The sequence below is a fragment of the Malaclemys terrapin genome, chromosome 3 (genome assembly GCF_027887155.1).
Source record: "Malaclemys terrapin pileata isolate rMalTer1 chromosome 3, rMalTer1.hap1, whole genome shotgun sequence".
Taxonomy (NCBI): domain Eukaryota; kingdom Metazoa; phylum Chordata; order Testudines; family Emydidae; genus Malaclemys; species Malaclemys terrapin.
This window is the reverse complement of record NC_071507.1, coordinates 97,209,513-97,232,377: the sequence shown is the minus strand read 5'-3', so window position 1 is coordinate 97,232,377 and position 22,865 is coordinate 97,209,513. Positions and strand designations below refer to the sequence as shown.

Genomic DNA, 22,865 nt, shown 5'->3' with positions numbered 1-22,865 from the left:
AGGGGAGATAGAGTCAACGTTTGTAATGGCTCAGCCATTCCCAGTCCTTATTCAAACCGGAGTTGATTGTGTCTAGTTTGCATATCAATTCTAGCTCTGCAGTCTCTCTTTGGAGTCTGTTTTTGAAGTTTTTCTGTTGTAATATAGCCACCCGCAGGTCTGTCACTGAATGCTCTCTGTATGTGTGTATATATATCTCCTCATTATATGTTCCATTCTATATGCATCCGAAGAAGTGGGCTGTAGTCCACGAAAGCTTATGCTCTAATAAATTTGTTAGTCTCTAAGGTGCCACAAGTACTCCTGTTCTTTTTTTAGTCTTTAAGGTGCCACCAGACTCCTTGTTGTTTTTGTAGATACAGACTAACACGGCTACCCCCTGATACTTGACATCTCTTCTATGAATCTGCACCTAAATTAATTCAACTCATTTCTATATGTATATTGATCTTTTAACCATTCTCTCTTTTGTTTTTTTAATAAAGTTTAGTTTAGTTAAGAATTGGCTGTAGCGTATATTTGGGTAAGATCTGAAACATTCATTAACCTGGGAGGTAATGTGTCTGATCCTTTGGGATTAGTAGATCCTTTTGTGTTATATAATGAAAAAAGATTTACAGAAATTTTCATCATATTTGACATGGGAACCTGGATGGAGGCCTGAGGCTGGATCATTTTAAGGGAACTGTGTTGTTTGGACTTCTGAGTAACCAGTAAGGTAATAAAGAAGCTGTTTTATGCTGGCTTGGTAAATCTAAGTATCGGAATATTCACCATCTGTTTGGGGATTGTCTGCCCCATTCTTTGCAGTTCACCCTAATTGAGTGACCATAGCTGGCTCCCTACTAGGACCCTGGTCACACCTTCATTCAGCTTAGTTCTCTGACATTGAGGCTATATCTACAGTACTGCGGTAAGTCGACCTATGCTACGCAATTCCAGCTACGTGAATAACGTAGCTGGAGTCAATGTACCTTAGGTCGAGTTACTGCGGGGTCTACACCGTGGGAGGTCGATGGGAGAAAATCTCCCATCGACTTACTTTACTTTTCTTGTCGGAGGTAGAGTACAGGGGTCGACTGGAGAGAGATCTGCTGTTGATTTAGTGGGACTTTACTAGACCCGGCCGGTGGATTGATCTCGGAGCCTCGATCCCTGCCATAGCGTAGACCTGCCCTGAGAGTCAGGGAACAGGTAATCAGCAGATTATGGTTCTCTCCTTAGGGTGCAGCTTCAAAAGGCTGGAAGTAAAGAATTTGCATTCACCTCCTGCTAGAGATTCCCAGGAAAACCACTTAACATTGTATGTCCCTTAAATTCCTTCTTGTCTGGCACATTGTCAGCACAATCCTTTGAAGTTCATACCACTTCCCAGGGTTCACATCTACCCCCCCAGGCCTGGTATATATAATACTGACCTACAAACATACATAACTTTTGTATTTAGTACAACTGACTCCAAAGATACTTAAACTTAATTGAATCAGGTTTTTCAAGGACACTGCAGGAAATCGCCATATTTGTCACTCAGCTATTGAAACGACAGAAGCCATAGAAAAAGCTACTGTTAACGTGCTATACATTTAATAGCGAGAGACAGGCGAGAACTGGGACCACAGCACTCTGCGGAAGCCTGGCTTTAGGTTCAAACTTCACAGCTGCCCTTTTCTTTAAAACAGGCCTGAACCAACCCTCCCACACATCCCCAAAATCCCAAACACTCCAGCCTTTGCTGAGGCGGCGCTGTAAAGCAGCATGCTGCTTGTGGCTCTCACTGCCTCTGCCAGCTCCCCCCTAAAACCGACTGCATACAGCCTCTCCCCAAACAGATCCCACATATCCTCGCCTGTATATATAAGTTATATGTGTGCGACACCTACAGTGACGCAGCTAGAACGTTGCGACTTCTACTTCCCCCGATCCCGCCAGCCCCCAACGAAGATATTCGACCCCTCTTCCCTGCCCTTCTCTGGGTGCGCATGCGCAGAGCTAGCTGGCGGCCGTTGAGAATGTCGGGCGCGCGGGGCGGTGGGCGCGCGGCCCCTCCCCCCGGCGGGCGCGCGGCAGGGGAGGAGGCGGTGCCTGTGTCGGCGCTAGAGGTTGTGTCGTTCCTAGGCAAGCTTCTCTGCGCAGTCGCGGCGCTGAAGGCGGCTCTCTACCTGCTCCGCAGAGTGTGTCTAGCGATGGCCTGGAAGTCGGGAGGCTCCAGCCACTCCGAGCTCATCCACAACCTGCGCAGTGAGTCTGGGGCCGGCCAGGCGAGGGAGGGGCCCCGGCGCGCACGGCCCCAACAGCCCCTTCCCCCGGCCGTTACCGGCCCCTCGGCAAGACGCACGTCACATTCCGTCCTGGGCTGGGGAGAGACCCACTGTCACTGAGCGGGCCGGGGAGCGCCGGGAGGAGCCCGGCTCTAGGGATGGGTTGTCCGCTGGGGGCGCGGGGCCACCGCCGCCTCTGGGTGTGTGCGTTGGGGGGACCAGCCCCGCCCCTGCGGGTAGGTCCCCGCGCAGCCAGTCTGAGGGCGGCGACTGCCGCTGGGGATGCAGCGGCGGCTCTTCTCCCGCTCCAGGCTCGGCCTGGGCTGCAGCCGCCGGGGTGGGGGCGTGCCGTGCGGCGGCGGCTGTCACCCTGCCTGCCGGTGCTGGCCGCCTCGTGTCCCCTCCTGTCTGCCCCGTGCTTCGGGCGGCGCGTGCCCGGGCGGGATCCCCCACCGGGCCGGGGAGGGCTGTGGCGGGCAGCCGTTGGGTCCGAGTGATAGCGGGGGAGACTGGCTGGGAGCGTTGAACGGCCTGAGGCCATTGCGGGAGGCGGTACTTCACCGTGTCACGGTCCCTTTGTATCGGTGTCGCTGGACGTTGTCCGGCGCGTGGCTTTTAGCGGCTTAAATCCCGGGGGGAGGAGTGGTTGGTTGTGGCCGCGATGCACAAATGAAATCCAGGGCGACGCGCGGGTAGGAGTCCGGTCCTCTCCTCCTCAGGGAGCGCGGGGCTCAGCTGGTGCCTGTGGGCCGTCCAGGTTACAGGCTCCTCTGGAAAGTGCTGCGTGGCTGCTGATATCACCCCACCTTCCCAGTGCCCATCTGAGGTGCAGTTTTTCTCTCACTTTTCCCAGGGCTTGCACTGCTCCTGTGTTGGGTGCGGCAAGGTTGGGACTGATGCCCATAGCTGTGTTCTGTTTTAGTGACCTGCAGCCCAAGGGGGAGGTGTGGGCTGGTTTGTGTGTGTGATCCAAATTGAGAGGAGGTACGGTAAGGAGTTAAGATCAGGAGCCTGGTAGGCTTAAGTTCCATCATTTTTCATATTAGCCTTTGACTGATACATTTGTAGTGCCCCTCTCCTAGCTCCTGGAACGGGAAAGGATCTCTTTCCTCCCAGAGTCTCCTAAACATCGGGAGGCGAGGGTGACCACAAGAAGGACATAATTTTTTTGTAAACTGCGTTAGTAGTTTGCCTCCATTGTTTTACTTCTGTAATTCTGGGTTCTGCAAGGGTGCTTGTTTCTCAGTCACTGTTTCACAGGGAGGGAAGAATGTAGTTTTTGGTAATATCTCCTAGCCCCTTTATTTCAGAGCCCTTTCCCTTTCTCTAGTGTTTACCTTTGTCATTGCTCATCGCTAGGCTTGGCAGAATTTGATTTTTATTATTTATAATTTTGATGGATGTATTTATTTTTAAACACTGTTTCAATTTTCATCAATTTAAACATTCACAGTTCTAGGAAATTATAGGGTTGTCAGGCAATAATTATTTAATGATGATAGAAGTTGATATTCAAAAAGTTAAAAGCTTGTTAACCATTAAAACACAAATTTGCAACATCACATGTCAAAACATACAAAGTAAATATCTTTAAATCAAACTCCAATAAGTTGTCAAGCAGTATTTCCCGCTCTGCAAACTTCAATGATTATTGCTTGAAGTATTTTTTTTGTCTATTAGTAAACATTGATTTCACCATACACACACTGACATTTACTGATAAAAATCTAATCCTTCCAAACCTACTCATATCTTACCCATACTGCATGCAGCACAGTATAGTGCTGAGATTATTTTCAGTTTCCTACTGACTACTGGGCTCTGGATAAAGCCTGTGAAACTGGCTACATTAGGAAGGCTATGGGCAGTTAGAGGCACTGGAGCTGTCTCTTCTGCCGATGCAGTAAGTTAACACTAGGTTTGTTAACATTTCGAAGATTATCTTTTCAATTCTAAATGCTAAAAATGTTTTTAAATGAGTTTTGGCTCTCCAAACGCTGATAGTGTAAGTCTCCTCACTTGTCTGGGAAGGCTTTCAAAGGTAGACATGGATTTTTCAAGCCTTAAAACCATATATGCTCCTGCAGCATTTACTGCTCTGAGAACGTGAAGGTGAAATTGACTTCATTGCTTTGCTCTCTCTAAGATGAGAGAATTGCAAAAATGTCAAACAGCGTAAAAAGTAAATTGGATTTTGAAACTTCTACTTTGAAGAAGTTGGAATAATAGTAATATAAAAATACATATGTGTAAAGAGATTTAAGTTGTACTTCTATTTTCAGTGCTTTTATTAAGATATCTATTTAACACCACTTAAATAGTATTTTTGTAGAGAATCTGAATTATATAGTTGATAATTTATTCAAAGCTATTATGTGCAATGAGGCCGTATGTGCCATTGACTTCATTGTTCTCTGTGCTCGTACAGAGATCTGTCTGAGTGGAGCCAACTTCAGGATTGAGGCCAGAAATTCTAAATAGGAAACAACAATTAAAATAAGTCTTAATATTGTATTGACCTAGCATAGATAAAACAGACTTTAAAAAAAAATCTGCAGAGTCACATACAGTTTAATTCCATTATACACATTTTATCAATAGAAATAACTTAGATATATTTTTCTGATTTGCAGTGAAGGAAAATGCATGCAGGCTACACAAGAAAGGGTTCTAGACATTGCTTCAAAATTAACATTTGGGAAGGAATTCAGCTGTGTATTGTGTTTTTTAAACTTTATTCTTTTATTTGTATAGCTTTGTTATCAATACAATGATGTACCTTTTGTTAAGAGACAGAATGGCAAAACACAAATGATCCAAAAAACTTGATGTTGAGTTAAATTGTGTGTTTATGCATGTATGTAATCCTAGGATAAATAAAAAGAAAACAAATATTACTCTGTCAGGCTAGTGTGTAGTAGCTGAGCTGGTTCTTAAATAATTTTTAAACGGTTAAATGTCAGAACATGCTGTTAGTATGAGAAAACGTGACTTGTTAGTATAATTTTATTCAATTATAAGCTCCCTTACTCAGTTGCGACCTTAATTGTAGAACTGTCATTGGCCTATAATGGTATTAATCATTTATAGTAGGAGATCAGTCCTTGGGTTTTTGCTTTGTGTACTTGCACACTGAATCTGGCTAGAATTTCTTCTGAGGCCTGTCTTACTGGGTATGTCTTCACAGTAGCTTGCAGGTGGGATTCCTAGTGCAGGTAGACATTCATGTGCTAGGTCTGCTCGAGCTAGCGCACTAAAAACGCAGTGTGGCCATGGTGGCTTGGACTAGCTGCCCAAGTATATACACAAGGGATTGGGAAGGATCATACATGAGTGGCTCGCCTAAGCTGCTTCAGCCACGCTTTTTTAGGGCACTAGAGCAGAGCTACTGTGTGTGTTTACCCACGCTGGAAATCATGCTTTCCAGATGGTTTGTAGACATACCCACTGGTTTCATACCTTTAGAAGGTGCAGACTAAAGGGGGAGGGCCCCAGAGACCTGTTTCATATTCGGTGAACAATAGTACGTCTAAAGATGCCCTCCGATTGAACAAGAGACTTTGCAGAGACCAATGCCTCATGCACTGTAAACCTTCAGTAAATTTTTGCCCAGCTAACTTATTACGGTTAGCTTGCTGTACCTTTTGCTTAAAATGTTATGCAGGTTTTCTTTAAAAACAAACAACAGAAATGCTGGTTGTGAACAAACAGATTTCAACTCTACTAAATTAAAATAATTTTTGATGGAACATTCAAAGGCATTTCTCATTGAAGGCTGGTTTTTCCCCATTGTTTTCCCACAGCTCCAATGTTAGTGCCATCTTAAGAAATGCATTTTTTAACCATTATGTTGCCGGCACAGAGGCCTGAGGATAGCAACAGCGGGGTTCGTTGCCCGGTGTGCTTCGCGCCAATAAACACACCAGGGTGGAGAAGCAAACAAAGTTTATTTGCGCTCTCAAAGTGGTGCAAGGAGACAGGCAAGTCTCAGATCAAGCACACCAGCAAAAACAGTTTTCCTCTCTTTATACGTTTTACAACTAAGCCCCCCCATCCCCGTCTTCCCCTCTCTCTACCGAAGGCATGTTTATACATTTAAGCAATTAAATCATTCTAGGGCTATAAGTCTAGTTTGTTAGTAACACTCCTCTAAACTGTTACCTGGTCCTGTTTACCTCTTCAGCCAGAAACATGCTAGCCTCATCATTATCGCTTGGTACCTGGTATGGGGGGGCGGAGGGAGATTGTAACTGATAATCGGCTGTTTACACATTCCATGCATCTAGCTTTCGAGGTCGATTAGAGTTAAACATTGAAGAACTTTGGTTCACTCAGGCCTAGCGATATAAACAATTCCCTCCTTTGAGAATACTCAACAAGCTTTTGGCTGAGTTTTCCCATATTCTGTGGACAAGATACGATTGAGTGCCATGGAGCTGGGGTTCTCAATGAGAAGGTATGCTGGGATTTCTGGGGAACGGGGGGCACAAAGCTTACGAAGGAGCAATTTAAAATAAGCAATCAGGAGGAGGTGACCAGGCACAGTACCACACCTGTGAGGAGGAGACGCACAAGGCCATTTCCCAGTCCTCCTAGGTTGGGCAACCAACTCCAAAGGGAATCAAAAACTGTGGGTTCTCTTTCCTGGGCTTTCCACTGCTCGAAAGCCTGTTCGGCTGACAGGACGTGCTTGTTAATGTCCTGTGAGTTTTCCGGGACATAAGTACAACATTCACTCCCAATAAGGACACACACCCCGCCCTGGGAGGCTAAAACATAATCTATGGCCTGTCTGTTTTGCAGGGACAGCAACCGGAGCTGGTAAAGCTCTGAGTTAAGGCTTTTCTCTATGGCCAAGGTCTCATTGGCATACTTGGTGAGAAACATAGAGAGCCTATGATAAAATCGAGCCAGTCGTCCCACGCCATAGGATGGGAGGAAAATCATACCCAACCTGTCTCCTTCTGTAATGGGCTCTGGGGTGGCATACAAAGATCTGCGCTGCCTGGAGCGGCCAGGGGGCAGTTTAGGGAGGACACAAAGGGGAGGGGCAAGGTATCCTAGAGAGCAGCTTCCATACCACCTATGTGGTAGCCACTTATAGGCAGAGGTACCGCAAATATAAAAGGAGTGGCCATTCCCTACCAAGCCATTATAACCGCTACTCCACCTATTTGTTTGGGTGTCACTAAACGATCCGAACCGGTAGAGTTGGATTTGCCATTAACATAGACAGGGATGGAAGCGTCACTGTCAGGGGACAAATAATACTGACAGGTGCTATTCCCAGCAAACCAAGTGTGATTGCTGGACTTGAACTGTCGATAGCACACCAACCCAAGGGCCACTGACCGCAGATTAATAGGGGAAGGGATATACGTTGTGTTGGCCTGCGGCTTCCAGGGGTCGTCCCTTAACGCATACTGGGACTATCAATGGTACAGTTTTGCGACAAGGGGGTACCCGAGGCATTTTTCCCCCTACTGAACCATCCCCAACAGATATCTGACCAATTTTGGGGAACTAAACTCCAGGGTAACCCTGCTGCGTGGTGCGGGATTTGGGAGCATACCCAGCAGTTAGAGAGGTTAAACTCTTGGGCAAAGCAAACCTTCAGGGACTCATATGTGTTTGTCTCTAAGGCTAGGTTTACACTACCCGCCTGAATCGGTGGGTAGAAATCGACCTATTGGGGATTGATTTATCGCGTCCCGTCGGGATGCGACAATCGATCCCTGAATCGACGCTCTTACTCCACCAGCGGAGGTGGGAGTAAGCGCCGTCGACGGGAAGCCGCAGAGGTCGATTTTGCCGCCGTCCCTACAGCGGGGTAAGTCGGCTGCGATACGTCGAATTCAGCTACGCTAATCGCATAGCTGAATTTGCGTATCTTAAATCGATTCCCCCCACCCCCTCCGTAGTGAAGACCTGCCCTGAGTTAGTAGGGATTCCTTTCCCTCCCGCATGTGCCTGGGGGGAAACGGGAGTTAACAAGTGTCCCTATGGCAAAGAGCACTACTGTGGCAGACCCTGGACCTGAACTCATATTGGGCAGGTGACCCTAGGGCCTAACAATCACAATTCCCCAAATACCCACAAAATAACAATTACCAATAGCAAGCAGATTAAAAACAAAAGGGACCAGGCCACCAGGTTAGGCCGGCCCTGTGAAAATAAACACAACCAATGCTCAAAATTCTTGCGGGGAGTGTGCTGTGACTGTCAAAAGAGATCACAGGGCATTCCCAGCAGACACTATTATCGCCTGAATAACATCTTAAGTCCCAGATCGTTGCTGGCAGTCTTCTCTGCAGGCTGAATGGTCCACCGTTCAGGAGCGGGCACTGCTTTCAGACGAGAGTGATGAATCCAGTTTTTGTGTCCCTCAACCTTTGCTGCTGTATAGGAGACCAGCAGGACGGTGTTGGGTCCCTTCCACTTCTCTTGGAGAGGCTCGTCCTTCCAGGTCCGAACGAGTACGGAATCACCTGGCTGCAAGGAGTGGATTGGGGCATCCAGCGGGAGAGGCTGCAAATCTTTAGTATACCTGTGGAGAGAACAGAGAACAGCAGACAGAGAGCACATATACTGAGATAAGAAGCCACACCCCATTTCCCACTCCCCTGCCAGAACCGGTGTACCATTCATAGGTCATGCCCTTCGAAACATAATCTCGAAGGGACTGAGCCCTAACCTGCCCTTTGGGAGAGCGCGAATGCGGAGCAAAACAAGGGGCAAAGCATCAGGCCACTTAAGGGAAGCCTCTTGGCAAACCTTTGAGAGGTGCTGCTTAAGTGTCTGATTTGCACGCTCCACTGGCCTGCGGTCGCCATGGCGTGTGAAGCTTCCAGGGGATATGTAGGGCATCCGATATCTTTTGAATGACCTGGGATGTGAAGTGTGTTCCGTTGTCAGATTCCATCCATTGGGGGAGTCCGAAGGGAGGAATGATCTCCTTAACAAATTTAAGAGCCACCATTTTGGCAGTGTTCTTACGGCATGGGAAGGCCTCAGGCCATCTGCTGAATCGATCCACCAAGACGAGGAGGTATCTGAATCCTTGGATTCGGGGAAACTCAGTAAAATCTATTTGCCAAACCAATCCCGGGCCTGAGGTAGGCTCCAGAGTGGCTGGCAGCACTGACACTCCTGGTTGAGGGTTGTTCTTTTGGCAGACTAGACATTCAGCCTGCACTTGGGAGGCCAGAGGCCTAAGTCCAGAGGTTAGAAAATATTTACCCATTAGCTGAGAGAGAGCCTCCCTCCCTGCATGAGTGGACTGATGTAGTTTCTGTAGTCCACTGGCCGAATTAGGGCCTTTGGTAGTAGGATCTTTCCTTCCAGGGAGTGGAACCATCCCTCTTTTTCCTGGAGACTGAGCCTGTCGGCCAGGTTCCTTTCCTCGCCAGAGTACTGAGGGGTTGGGAGCTCCCCCACTGATGGGATGAGGGCATGCATATGGGCATCTTCAGCTTCCAGTGGTTCCAGGGTAGCAGCTCACTTGGCCTCCCTATCCGCCCTAGCATTACCTCTAGCCACATCTTGATCTTCCTTTTGATGAGCCTTGCAGTGTACCACTGCTACCGCTGAGGGAAGCTGTACCGCTTCTAACAGCCGGAGAATTTGAAGCCCGTGCTTAACTGGAGAGCTTTGAGCTCTTTGTTTCCATAGACCAGCATGAGCGTGTAGTACTCCAAAGGCATATCTGGAATCAGTAAAAATGTTAACTCTTTTCCGTTTTGACAATTCAAGTGCACGGGTTAAGGCTACCAATTCAGCCAGCTGGGCTGATGTCCCAGCAGGTAAACCCTCTGCTTCCACGGTTTCGTGGAGATTTACAACAGCATAGCCAGCCCTCCTTTGCCCGTTTACAACTGTACTACTGCCATCAATATACCACTCATAATCAGCATTTGGGAGGGGTTGATCTTTTAAGTCTGGGCGGCTGGAGTATTGAGCATCTGTGGTCTCCAAACAGTCTGTTCCTGCTCCTCTGTCTCCGGTAACAGGGTAGCTGGGTTAAGGGAGGGACAGGTCTGTAGGATAACTTCAGGATTTTCTACAAGCTTTGCCTGATACCAAGCAACCCGAGCCTGTGTAAGCCAGAGACCACCCTTAGTATCCAGCAGGGCTTGAACCATGTGAGGGGTATACACTTGCACAATTCTCTCCAGTGTCAGTTTCTCAGCTTCCCCAAGCACTAAGGCAGTTGCTGCGACCGCCTGCAAACATGCCGGCAGTCCCTTGGCAACTTGATCCAGTTGTTAGAGAAATATGCCACGGGACGTTTCCAGGTGCCTAATAACTGAGTAAGCACCCCCAGGGCCACCCCTTTCCTTTCATGCACATACAGTTGGAATGGCTTAGAGAGGTCTGGCAGACCCAGGGCTGGGGCTTCCATCAATTTCCTTTTTAAAACCTTAAATGCCTTGTCGGCTTCTGGGGACCAGTGAAAGGGGTCGTAATCTGCTCCCTTAACACATTCGTACAAGGGTTTAGCCCACAGTCCAAACTCTGGGATCCATATCCTGCAGAAGCCTGCCATACCCAGAAACGCCCTGAGCTGTTTACGATTGCTTGGGATAGGAATTTGGCAGATAGCTTCGTTTCTTTCATTTGACAGCTGACGTTCCCCCTGCCTTATGTAAAATCCTAAGTAGTGTACTTCTGGGAGAGCAATCTGAGCCTTACTCTGTGCTACTTGATATCCTTGGAGTCCAACAAAGTTCAGGAGGCTCACAGTGGCTTTAAGGCAAGAGGTTAGACCCACAGCCGCAATTAACAAGTCATCCACATATTGCAGGAGGAGGACTTTGTCCTCGTTGTCCCACTCCTCCAAGTTTCTGGCCAGGGCCTGGCCGAAAAGGATGGGAGAATTTTTAAATCCCTGGGCCAGCACTGTCCAGCAAAGCTGCTTTTTACCCTCCTTTTGTTCTCCCACTCGAAGGAGAAAATCTCCTGAGATTGGGGGTTGACCAGAATCGTGAAGAAAGCATCCTTTAAACCTAGGACCGAAAAATGGGTATACTGCCCCCCTATAGAGGCCAACCGTGTATACGGGTTTGGAACAAGGGGGGTGCAGAGTCTTAACCCGCTCATTAACCGCTCTCAGGTCCTGGACCAGCCGGTATGCGCCATTGGGCTTTCATACAGGCAAGATAGGAGTGTTCCAAGCTGACTGGAATTCTCGAAGTACCCCACACTTTAGGAACTGGTCTCTAGTTTCCTGCAGTCCCTCTCCGGCTTCCCTTTTGATCGGGTACTGCTTGATTCGCACTGGACCTTTTCCTGGCAAGAGCTGAACAGTAACAGGGGGTTGATGGGCTGCCTTTCCTGGGATCCCTGATGCCCATACCAAAGGAAGAACCCGCTTCTCCCACTGACTCCACTCTGGGGCTTGCATGGTTGAGGGCTCAATTGCAAGGGTCATTATCCAGGCATTCTCTGGAGGTAAGGTGAGGCTTATTTCATCTTGAGTGAAATGCAGGGTGGCATCTAAGCGACAAAGCAGATCCCATCCTAATAGTGGCGTTGGACAATCGGGGAGGTAAACCAGTTTGTGAGATAGAGTTCTATTTCCCAAAGCACATTCCGCTGGGGCATATATTGGGCACTTAGTTCCTTTCCCTGTGGCTCCCACCACAGTGAGAGAAACTGCCACAGGTAGCTGAAGGGGTTGGTTTACAGCGGTTCGTGCATCTCCAGAGTCTATTAAAAAGTCTGTCTGAATCTCCCACCCGCATTTTTACTCAGGGTTCTGGGGGCAGGATAGTCCGTCTCCCCTGACACCCCAATTCTTGATCCTCCGCTGCCATCATAGGGGTACCTTCCCTTTCGGGGCACTCATTTTTCCAATGTCCCTCCTTTCGGCATATGGCACACTGGTTGCAACCCAGAGCCTTTCCTGTAAGCCAGGGTGGCCGTGTCCACGTCCTCTCATTCCCCGGCCCCTTCCACCTTCCTGAAATTTTCCCCTGCCACCAGCCTGTACTGCTGCAACCATCATTTTCACTTGCCTCTTTTCCTTTTCTCCCTTCCTAAGGCTGTAAGCCCTGTTTGCAGTTTCCAAAATCTGTGCCATTGTCAGGCCCATCAAATCCTCCTTTTTCTGCAGTTTCCTTTTAATATCAGGGGCTGCACGGCTGGTAAAGATACCCTTTATAACTGCCTCAGTTGCCCGATCATCGGGATTGGCATTAGTAGTTTGCCTGATGGTATCCCGAATACGCTGCAGAAAAGCAACCGGACTCTCTTTTGGCTCCTGTACTAGCTCATACGGCTTAGCCCAATTGTTATGTCGGACAGCTGAGTGTCGGAGACCATGTAATAGGAGCTCCTTGTATACAGTGAGACGGGTGAGATCCGTCGGCACGTTGGGATTCCACCGGGGGTCTGCTGTAGGGACCTGAACTGGAGCAACAGGGACGTTTACTGCGTTTGCCTCATGTCTAAGCTGTGCCTCCTCCCGTGCCTTAGACAAAACCTGATTACGCTCCACCTCGGACAGCAGGGTCCGCATAAGGACATTACAGTCATCCCAGTCAGGCTTATGGCTAGCCAGACACCCTTCAAAGACCAAGATAAACTTGCTTGGATTCGTAGAGAATTCCCCTGCCTGTGCCTTAAAGGCTGCTAGGTCCACTGGGTTAAAAGGCACATCGGTGTAAACCTGCATTGTAGTGGCTGGGTGATTTTCTGCTTCTGGACGGGCTATCAGAGTCTCAGTAATCAATGGATAGAATCCCACCGAGGGGCAATTTCTGGGACCTGAGGCACCCTATCTTTATATGGTGGGGGTGTTGGAGCCGAAGGGGACACCGACTCTGCCATCACAACCGGGGGAGGGTTCTGGGGACTAACAGTAGTTACTACCGAACCTGTCGGAGTCAAATTACACCTTTGCAAAAGATCTGATCTATCTCTTAACAACATAAACAACTGTACATACATATGTTCATTCCATTTACCCGTTTGCTGACAAAACAGAAGCAATTGAAGGATCGTATTATAATTAAGTGATCCCTCTGGTGGCCACCTTTCCTGGTCCTCTAGCTGGTATTGAGGCCAGTCTATTGTACAGAATCTTTTCAGTTTACTTTTAATCAACGGATCCGATCCAAACACTTTCCAGTTCACCAGAATGCTTTCTAAGGGTGTACACCTTGCCCTGCCTGCAGTACTCTGTCCCTGCCCCATACTCTAGGGAGACACTGGGCATCCCCAGGTCAAAACAGGTAAAGTCCCCACTGGACTGTTCCTACCTTATCCAAGGGTCCGGTTCTGCACCGTCGCCCGCAGCTGCTTCTCCACTACTCGAGCGCGTTGTACCCTCCGGGGTCGACCAAACCACGTCTCTGCCGAGGCCCCCGTTGAAGTCACCGGTGCACGCTGGGCGTCGAACTCTGAGAGGGGTCCGGGCAAGGCTAAATTTCAGCCTCGAGCCCACCCAGGGACGCCAAGACTGTTACCGGCACAGAGGCCCGAGGATAGCAACAGGGGGTTCGTTGCCCGGTGTGCTTCGCGCCAATAAACACACCAGGGTGGAGAAGCAAACAAAGTTTATTTGAGATCTCAAAGTGGTGCAAGAAGACAGGCAAGTCTCAGATCAAGCACACCAGCAAAAACAGTTTTCCTCTCTTTATACATTTTACAACTAAGCCCCCCCCCTACTGAAGACATGTTTATACATTTAAGCAATTAAATCATTCTAGGGCTATAAGTCTAGTTTGTTAGTAACACTCCTCTAAACTGTTACTTGGACCTGTTTACCCTTGGTTTATTACCTCTTCAGCCAGAAACATGCTAGCCTCACCATTATCGCTTGGTACCTGGTGTTGGGGGGGTTGTAACTGATAATTGGCTGTTTACACATTCCATGCATCTAGCTTTCGAGGTTGATTAGAGTTAAACATTGAAGAACTTTGGTTCATTCAGGCCTAGCGATATCAACAATTATAAAAAAAAATTCTCAATTTGTTTTCTTTCTCACTTGAAGTAGCTGAACATTCTTTCCCCAAATGTTCAGAAAACAGTTTCCTCTTTGAACAGAGATCAGTCCTGGACAACTTAAGCCCAGTAAGTATAATTTACTGAAAAGTTACAGTAAACTGAAATATTTTTGAAATAGATATACTTAGTCAATCTTTAATAGCTTTAACTGGCATTTAATTTACTAGTGTATTAAAGCATGTAGTGATCCTAGAAAAAGGGAGAGGAGTTGCATAATAGTTCATAATTCATTGATTGCTGCTTGGGTGAAGTGCTCTTTGTAGGATTCTGAACTGGTTCTCTTCCACTTTTCTCATTCTGTTGACCAATCTGCTATCCTCTCAGTTGCTCAAGCTTATAATGTTGGGGTCATCCTAATTTCCTTCCTATCTTTCATACCCAGGATTGTGTCAAATCATATTGCTTCATGCTATACAACTCTTCCAAATTCTGCCACCTCTTCACCATTTCCACAGCTAAAATGTTGGTCCCTGCCCTAGTAATGTCTCACATAAGTTATTGCAATTACCTCTTTAACTTTCTTCCCGTTCTATCCTCTCCAAGCAATACAGTATGCTGCCACAAAAATAATTTTCCTTGATTGCTTCTTTTTGCAATATGCCACTTACGTGCTTGCTGTTCAGGCCATAACCCACCCCACACATTCTCAGATCCCCACCACTAGTTTCCCATCTGATCTCTCATCAAGCTGCTTCATCCTTGCATTCAAGGTTCTGTCTAATACTGATCTCTATATCTTTGCTTGCTTCCTGTTATTTTCCCTCCTGGTTCACATTTGGATGGTTTTCGTCATAGCACTATGAAATACCAACTTAATTTAAAAAATATAAAATTTAAATGAAAGCTCAGATTCTGGAGTAGCTGATGACACTCACTTGAGAGAGATTTCTGCTTTCCCTGATTGAGTGGATTTTTCAACCCATGCTTTTACCTGAGTAACATAGGCAGGCTGTTGACAATTGTCACTCTGCTCTCAAGTAAGCTAAAGATAACTTATCTGAAGATTTTGTTTCTCAGATGTTAAGCTTCTTAAAATCACTTCAGTGTCTTTTGAGAGCAGCAATTTCATCATTTTAGGGATTCTTCAGTAAAGAACCTTCCATCTTAGTTGCTGGCAGATTTCTGAACATATTTCCTGACTTCTATGGTCCTCTCTTAAGCCTTTTGTGAGGCATATTTTAAGATAATTTCCCATCTGAAGCCACAGATGTCAGATATCTTGATTTTAGTAAGTCTTTTGGCACAGTCCCACATGACAGTCTCATAAGTAAACTAGAGAATTGTGGTGTGGATGAAAGTACTATAAAGTGGGTGCATAGTTTGTTCAAAGACTGTATTCAGTAGTTACCAATGGTTTGCTGTCCATCTTTGGGGACATATCTAGTGGGGTGCCTCACGGGTCTGTCCTGTATCTTGTACTAGTCAGTATTTTCATTAATGACTTGGGATAATGAAGTGGAGAATATGCTTATAGAATGTGTAGATGACATCAAGCTGGATTGCTAGCACGTCAGAGGATGGATTAGTATTCAAAACAACCAGGACAAATTAAAGAATTGGTCTGAAATCAACTAGATGAAATGTAATAAAGAAAAGTGCAAAGTACTACACATAGGAAAAATAAAATGCATTACTACAAAATGGGACTCTAACTGGCAAGGAAGTAGTACTGCTGAAAAGGATCTGGGGGTTATTGTGAATCACAAATTGAATATGAGCCAATAACAGTTAATATTATTCTGAGTGTTAATAGAAATGTCACAGAATGGATTGATTTCAACCATTATTTAAGTCACCAAGTTGAAATTCTTGATTAAAATTGCTGATTTTAATCAAGTTTTTCATTTTTGCTTTTTATTTTCTGAAGAAAGGTACATTCTCATTGGTTGATATAAACATTACATGTTGATTTACAGCTAAATAGAGCCTTTACACTAGATTTGATACATCTTTTTGCGGCCTAACAGGGTCCACTATAAACTATATACATTTATTTAAGTAATTATATATAGCTTAACATTTTCAGATTCTCATTACTTAATTGTATATTTTTAGTATGTTAGAAAATTATGAATGATATATTGCTTATTTACTGGATTAATGTTTTGTTCATCTTTTGTGTCAAGCTGCATTGGAATGATAACTGGAATTTAATTAAACACACAACAGCTATAAAATTATTTTTATTGAACAAAATAAACCCTTAATACACTACATGGCCTATTTTGCCATATTTATAAAGCTTGACCTCAAAAGTTAGATTCCTCCGCCCCCCTGCTCTCCCCCCCCCCCCCCCTTGCGATTCTTTCTTTACATAGAAAAGGAGAGTTTGTTGCAAAAACAAACCGGGCAATTTTTTCATCACTTACCTCTTTTTGTAATCTGCTGCTTCTTATCACAAATATATCTATGGTTGTTTCTGGATGATTTTTTTTTTTTCTTTTTGCTATGGGTGATACTGTGGCTATGTAACATACATGATGTGACTGAAACACTATCATTGGCAGATAACTCTGAAACTATAGAAAATGATGGTGATCTTGAAGGTGGATAGTCTTCAGAATCCTGTATGTTGAGGATGGATTCTTCTAAACAAAATAAGTCAATGCAGTTATTAATTATTATTACCATACTGCTCATTTAGTATTACCCATTGCATTCGCTGACACTCAGTACTACTTTAAAGGTGAAATTGTAAAAGGAAGATCTGCCTATTTCAGCTATTTATTTTTTTTATTACAATTGCATCTAAAATTATAGTACCATAGAGTAACAGCTATATTTTTTGCTCAAACATGAGAATTCAAGAATAGTCCAGAAGGAACATACAGTCCTTAAGAAAGAAGTATGAAATAAAAAAGTTTACCAACCTGAAGATCCTGCATGTTCAGACATGTTCCTTTCATCATCTTCAACGCAGCTTCCTCTTGAGAAGGAACACTTCTCATGATGTTTCATTTGGGCAACCAGGCCTCGCATTTCTTTGTTGCACTGTTTGCATTTTGCACACATGCCTGTCTTACCCACAGGTAGAGGAACTTCATTAAAATATTCCCAAACTGGGTCTCTCTTACGGCCTGCTGCCATTATAGTTTTCCCTTCTAGTGAGAGAATGGTATGGTAGATCTCAAATCAATGAATGCTACACTCAGAAAGACTTCTGGAATATGCTGCTCAAATAGTTTCACTTTTGTTTCTACTGCCTGTCCCTCCCATCTCACATTTATCTCCAGAATTCTTCTCCTTGTCCAGATCTATTCCACCCCCAACAATCTTCTATTCATTGAACTTTTTGAAACTTTGCACTTTTAGAGAGAGGTAAGGGATTGACTCTGTGTACACAAATTTGCAGAGGGACAATAGTGTTGAGGTCTATTTCTCACCTCTCTCTATATATTTAAAAACAGTTTTGCTGTTAACAAGCATATTTTCTCTGGAGACACAAATCCACAATTTGAGAACTGCAAAACTAAGCATCTCTGATGATATCTTCTAGACTGAGCACTGGGTAGATAGAAAGACTAACCTAAATCTATACAGAAGCCCCTGGAACCCCGTAAGATTGGGTCCCTAATCCATGAGCTATTGGAACTCATTTACAAAACTTTTCTTTTAAACATTACATGAATATATTGTCTCATATTATAGAATTAGTATTTATAATCCCTATTCCATGATGAGATACATTATAGCTCAAAGATATCTTAATTAAAACTATCTTTACATTGCTTTTTTCCTCAAAAAGCATTTTATCAAAAAACTCTGATATAAATAAAAAATCCGATTTCAAAAAAAGAATCATTGATTTTTATCCACAATGGCCATTGATGAAAGAAAAGTTAAAGTAACATCAGGCCAATTTAAAATCAACATGTTTTCCTCTTAGTAAGGAGTTCTTCAGAATTTTCATTGAAATCCAAAATAATTTTTTTCTCCAAACAGCTACATCCTCCAAAATATACATCCAGTGATGGCAAATGGGTAAATTCACTGTCTGTGTGGGAAAAAGATAAACAGTGTTATGTAAACCATAATACAGGTCTTAATTATCAAAGTCCTGTTTAAATTATTGTCTGTTAAATATTCCAATACTTTTAAGTGGTTTATACAGGATAATATTGTGGCAAACTCCTTAAATAGATGTTCAGTTGCCTGCTCTCACTGTTGATCATCAGTTCAGATGCTTTGGTTGTTCCTTAAATTGCTTCTCTAGTACACTTATCACATATTAGTTTTTCTGAAAATGAAAACCAATTTGTGATGTTTGAAAAATTTACCTGTCATTTAGCCCAGGGACTAAGCCTGCTAATGTGAGTGAAAAATGTTTGTGCTGCCACATATACTACAGACTACACTCCTGCAATTTAATGGAATGAAAAAGTTGTGTTCTGCCTTTAACATAATCTTACTTAACACATTTTAAAACATGTAACTTACTACTTGGAGTAGCCTAATAGGAAGAAGAAAAAAAGGTTAATATCTTGTTCATCACCTGTGAAATTCATTAAATACATTAATCAAATAAGCTACTAATGCATCTTGTGCTCTTGTTATATCTTCTTCCCCTTTCTTGGCTTAACTTTACTTTTTTTTTTTTTTTTTTTTTTTTTTTTCATCTGAGTAACTTGTTTTATTTGTCCAATTCTTTTGTTGGTTGAATATAACTGAGTGAATATTTGCCAAATACCAGTTAAAGTAATAATATATAAAATACACCTCTACCTCGATATAACACTGTCCTCGGGAGCCAAAAAAATCTTACCGCGTTATAGGTGAAACCGTGTTACATTGAACTTGCTTTGATCCACCGGAGTGCGCAGCCCCGCCCCCCCGGAGCACTGCTTTACTGCGTTATATCCGAATTTGTGTTATATCGGATCACATTATATCGAGGTAGCGGTGTATTTGATTAATTCATGTATACAGTCAACATTTTTCTGCTATTCAACCAGCCTTAGTAATTGCACTTTTCAACGAAAAAATAATAAATGCAATACACAACACTCTAAATACTATACATTTCAGAGTTGTGGCTTTGGGGGCTTTGGCAGCACAGATATTTTTCACCCTGGGTAGCAGGCTTCATTCTTGGGATACTGCATATCAGGAAGCCTGGGGATCAGTTTGGCATACTCTCTTCCCCAGCTCCACTACATATTTTCATCTCCCATTTCTTTCTTCTGCCTCCTCATTTCTCTCTATTGTACTTATATTTTCTGGTTAATTCCATCAGTATGTCACTTGCTTATTCAGGCTTGGGTAGCAACAGTTTTGATACCTGTTTCTGGAGGGCAAAAATTACTAGTCACAGGTCTATATGAAAGCTAGAGGGATAGTAGGTAGAAACTGTTTAGGGGTCTGGAAGAGATGCCAAACCTTTTCCTCCCCTGTTGTATCAGGCTTTGCTTAGGAGGTGTCTGAAACTGAAGCTCCCCAGCACCCCACTTAGAGCTACAAAGCAGCGTTTTTCTCCACTTCCTGTCTTCTGGCTTTTATGAGGATGCTGTGTGTGAGTCTTTACCTTGCCCCTCTGCCAGCCTCCTGGCTGTCATGTTTGGGGGATATCTCTGTTACTCTCCTTTGGCTTTCTGGATGCTGTGAAGATATTTTTACTGTTCTACCTTTCTAAACCCCTCTAGCTTGCCTTTCTTTTGTTTTTTTCTCCTCAGCGAGTAGTTTTAGTACCTTCTGCTTCCAGCTTTCCTAAGTAGGCGTAGAGTGAAACTGACTTCATTCTTGTAAATTTTGTGGCTGCTCACAGGATTCTGTATATACCGTATATACTCGTTCATAAGCCGAATTTTTTTTAGTAAAAGGAAGCATCAGAGAAGGGGGTTGGCTTATGAACGGGTATAGAGAAGGAGAGGTGGGACACAGCCCCTCCCCCCAACAGAGGGGGCAAGGAGAGGCAGCAGAGCCAGAAGGGAAGAAGTGGGGCCAGAGTCTCTCTGCTTCTGGCCACGCTGCTCTCCGCCTGGCCTCCGAAGCAGCTGCAGCTCCGGGGCTGGCATCGCCTGGCCCGCCCACCACAGCATGCTGTGGCTGCGCCGCTCGGCCCCGCCCGCCTGAACACGCTATGTCCGTGACACCCGGAGCAGCTCCGGCCAGGCCAGAGAATCCTCCCCTGGCCCGCCCCAGCTAAGGTGGGAAGGGATGGGATGGGGAGAGTGTGGGGATCCCGGGCTAGTGGTGGGGTCATGTGAGGGGTGGTCACAGGGGTTACTCCTCTGACCCTCAGCTTCTCCCCCTCCCCCCCCCCCCCCCCCCCCCCGCAAAAAAAATTTCCCCACGACTTACTGACACTTTTGTTTACGCTCAAGGTAAACCGTCTCAACCTGTCAGCGGCTTCTCCTGATGGCCCGGGAGCCAAAGTTTGCCAACCCCTGAATTATAGGGTCGGCTTATGAATGGGTCATAAAAATTTTCCATTTTTACTTATCCATCGTGGGGGGAGGTGTTGGCTTATAAATGAACCGGCTTATGATCGACTATGTACAGTAATTAAAAATGACCGTATTCTGGTCAATTTTCTGCATCTTGCAGTTTGAAAAAAGTTATGAACAACAACAGACACATGGGAGCTGTCTGCATAGACAGAGGAAGACAGCACTGTATTAGCTAATACTTCCTGTTTAGAAGTCTCTTTTTCACAACTATAAGAGCTAGGACATTTTTTTGAAATAAAGCTTAGATTCAGTAGAAATTGAAGAGACTTACCTGGAAAACTTTCTTGCTCTCCTTGGGGAAAACTAAAAAAAAAAAAAAAAAAAATCTCTGGTTATATTTTCTTTTCCTTTCTGGTTTCATTCAGCTTCTTCTTTCCTGTATTATTGATAATGGTGTCTCTCTTTTTGTGTTTTTACAGTGTTTGGTTTCTTTTTTTCCTTATACCTGTATTTTCATATTTTATATGACATGAAATATGTCTAATTATAAAAAAGTAAAATCTGTTTCACATCCCAGGGACATATATTAATATCCCTTTTAAAAGGGAAACTCAGTCTAAAATAAAATTTGAATTATTCTACTTCACAGAACAAAAAATTTAATTATAAGTCTTAAATATAAAAAAAAGCAAATAAACTTAATTTGTATATTTTAATTATATGTACTCTAAAGATATAGTTGAAGGAGATTTCCATTCTTGGCTCTGATCTCTTGAAAGAAATCAAAGTGGGAACTTTTCAAGTGCAGTCGCTTCCTGGAAGAAGCACATTATGTCAGTGCTGTAATGCTTTATCCACAGTTGGTGAAGGAGTTCCTGAATTGCTTTGTGCCTGTTTGACTCTCCTGGCATCTCACTAGTTCACCAAAGATCAAAACCTATTCTACATCAGAGTATCTCTTCTTTCTGTAGTGTTTTCACTACCAGTATTCTTAACTCTTTTAATTCTCATCTCTTAACTCTCCAGGAGTTTGAAATCCTGTGTGTGGTATCTTTAAATAGGAAAGTTTATTTATTTATTTATTTATTTAAGTTACTTTAAATATATTTTCATGCAGCATTTATTTCCCTGTCATCTATCTACTAGTTTGCCCTCAAGATTTGGACATTTTATTTTGAGTTGATGTTTTTGACCTTAGTGGCCTTGCTTATTTGTACTTGGGGATGAAACTTTTTCCAAGACAAGTTTTTATTGTATATGCTTTTACTAATGGATTTTTATGGGAGTTCTTTGCTTCCTGAGCGATTCAGGAACTGGTAGGGATCATTCCAGATGGTACTGGGAGTTGGTCACCTTATGGGTGAATGATGGGGGGGCTTGCGTTGAAGTTTCATTATTTCAGAGATGTGTGTCTACTGCAACCAGGAACATGCCTCCCAGCCCAAGTAGACAGACTTGAGGTATCTTTGCTTAATCTGTGAGCTAAAAATAGCAGGTGGATGTTGCAGCTCAGGCTAGCCACCTGCGCTCCGACCCAGAGGGATGGGCAGGCTTGAACTCTGATGGCTAGTCCAAGTTGTGGCCAGGACTGCCATGTCCACACTGGTATTTTTAGCTCACTACGTTGATCAAAGTCAGCACAAGTCTGCCTGCCAGGGCTGGGAGTCATGCTCCATACAGCAGTGTTGGGACACCCTGAGAGGGCCAAAAACTTTAGAGCTTCTGCCTTTCTCTTACTGTGAGCCTGAGCCTCAAGAAAGGGAAATCTGTGATGCCTTCAAAGACTCAGGACTGTTATAAAACCAAAGCTTGTTTTTTCTTAATTATTAATATTGTGGCATATTTCTTCCCAAACTTCCTGCTACTATTACCTGTGGATTAATAAAATCTTTTGACGTGTTACCCTGGGCTAATTATAATACTTACAGTACAGTGGACACTATTTGAAAAAGGGAGTAGCATTCTATTGAGGAATTGCAGGCCATTATATAAATCAGTGTCCTTTTTTATCAAGGGGGAGCATTATCTAGTAGTTAAATCAAGCAGTTTGTGTCAAGGAGATCTAATTGCTATTCCTGCTTCTGCCGCATACTGTCTGAATTTGGGCAAGTCACTTACGAATGTCAGATTTTCCATTTATAAATTGAGAATAAAATAATCAGTGGTGTGAAGTCTAACATTCATAAAGCATTTTTGAGATTCCCCTGAATGG

General features: G+C 44.3%; 1 protein-coding gene across 2 annotated transcripts in view; it reads left to right on the top strand.

The window, feature by feature from the left end:
* Window positions 1-2,053: 2,053 nt before the first annotated feature.
* PCMT1 (protein-L-isoaspartate (D-aspartate) O-methyltransferase) overlaps window positions 2,054-22,865 on the top strand; it is a 58,951-nt gene continuing 38,139 nt past the window's right edge. Inside the window, exon 1 of one of the 2 annotated variants that reach the window (XM_054022161.1) lies at window positions 2,054-2,238. In XM_054022161.1, coding sequence (XP_053878136.1) covers window positions 2,184-2,238 — 55 coding nt within the window. In that variant the 5' untranslated portion in view covers window positions 2,054-2,183. The remainder of the gene's footprint in view (window positions 2,239-22,865) is intronic. The other variant, XM_054022162.1, reaches the window with a different exon arrangement.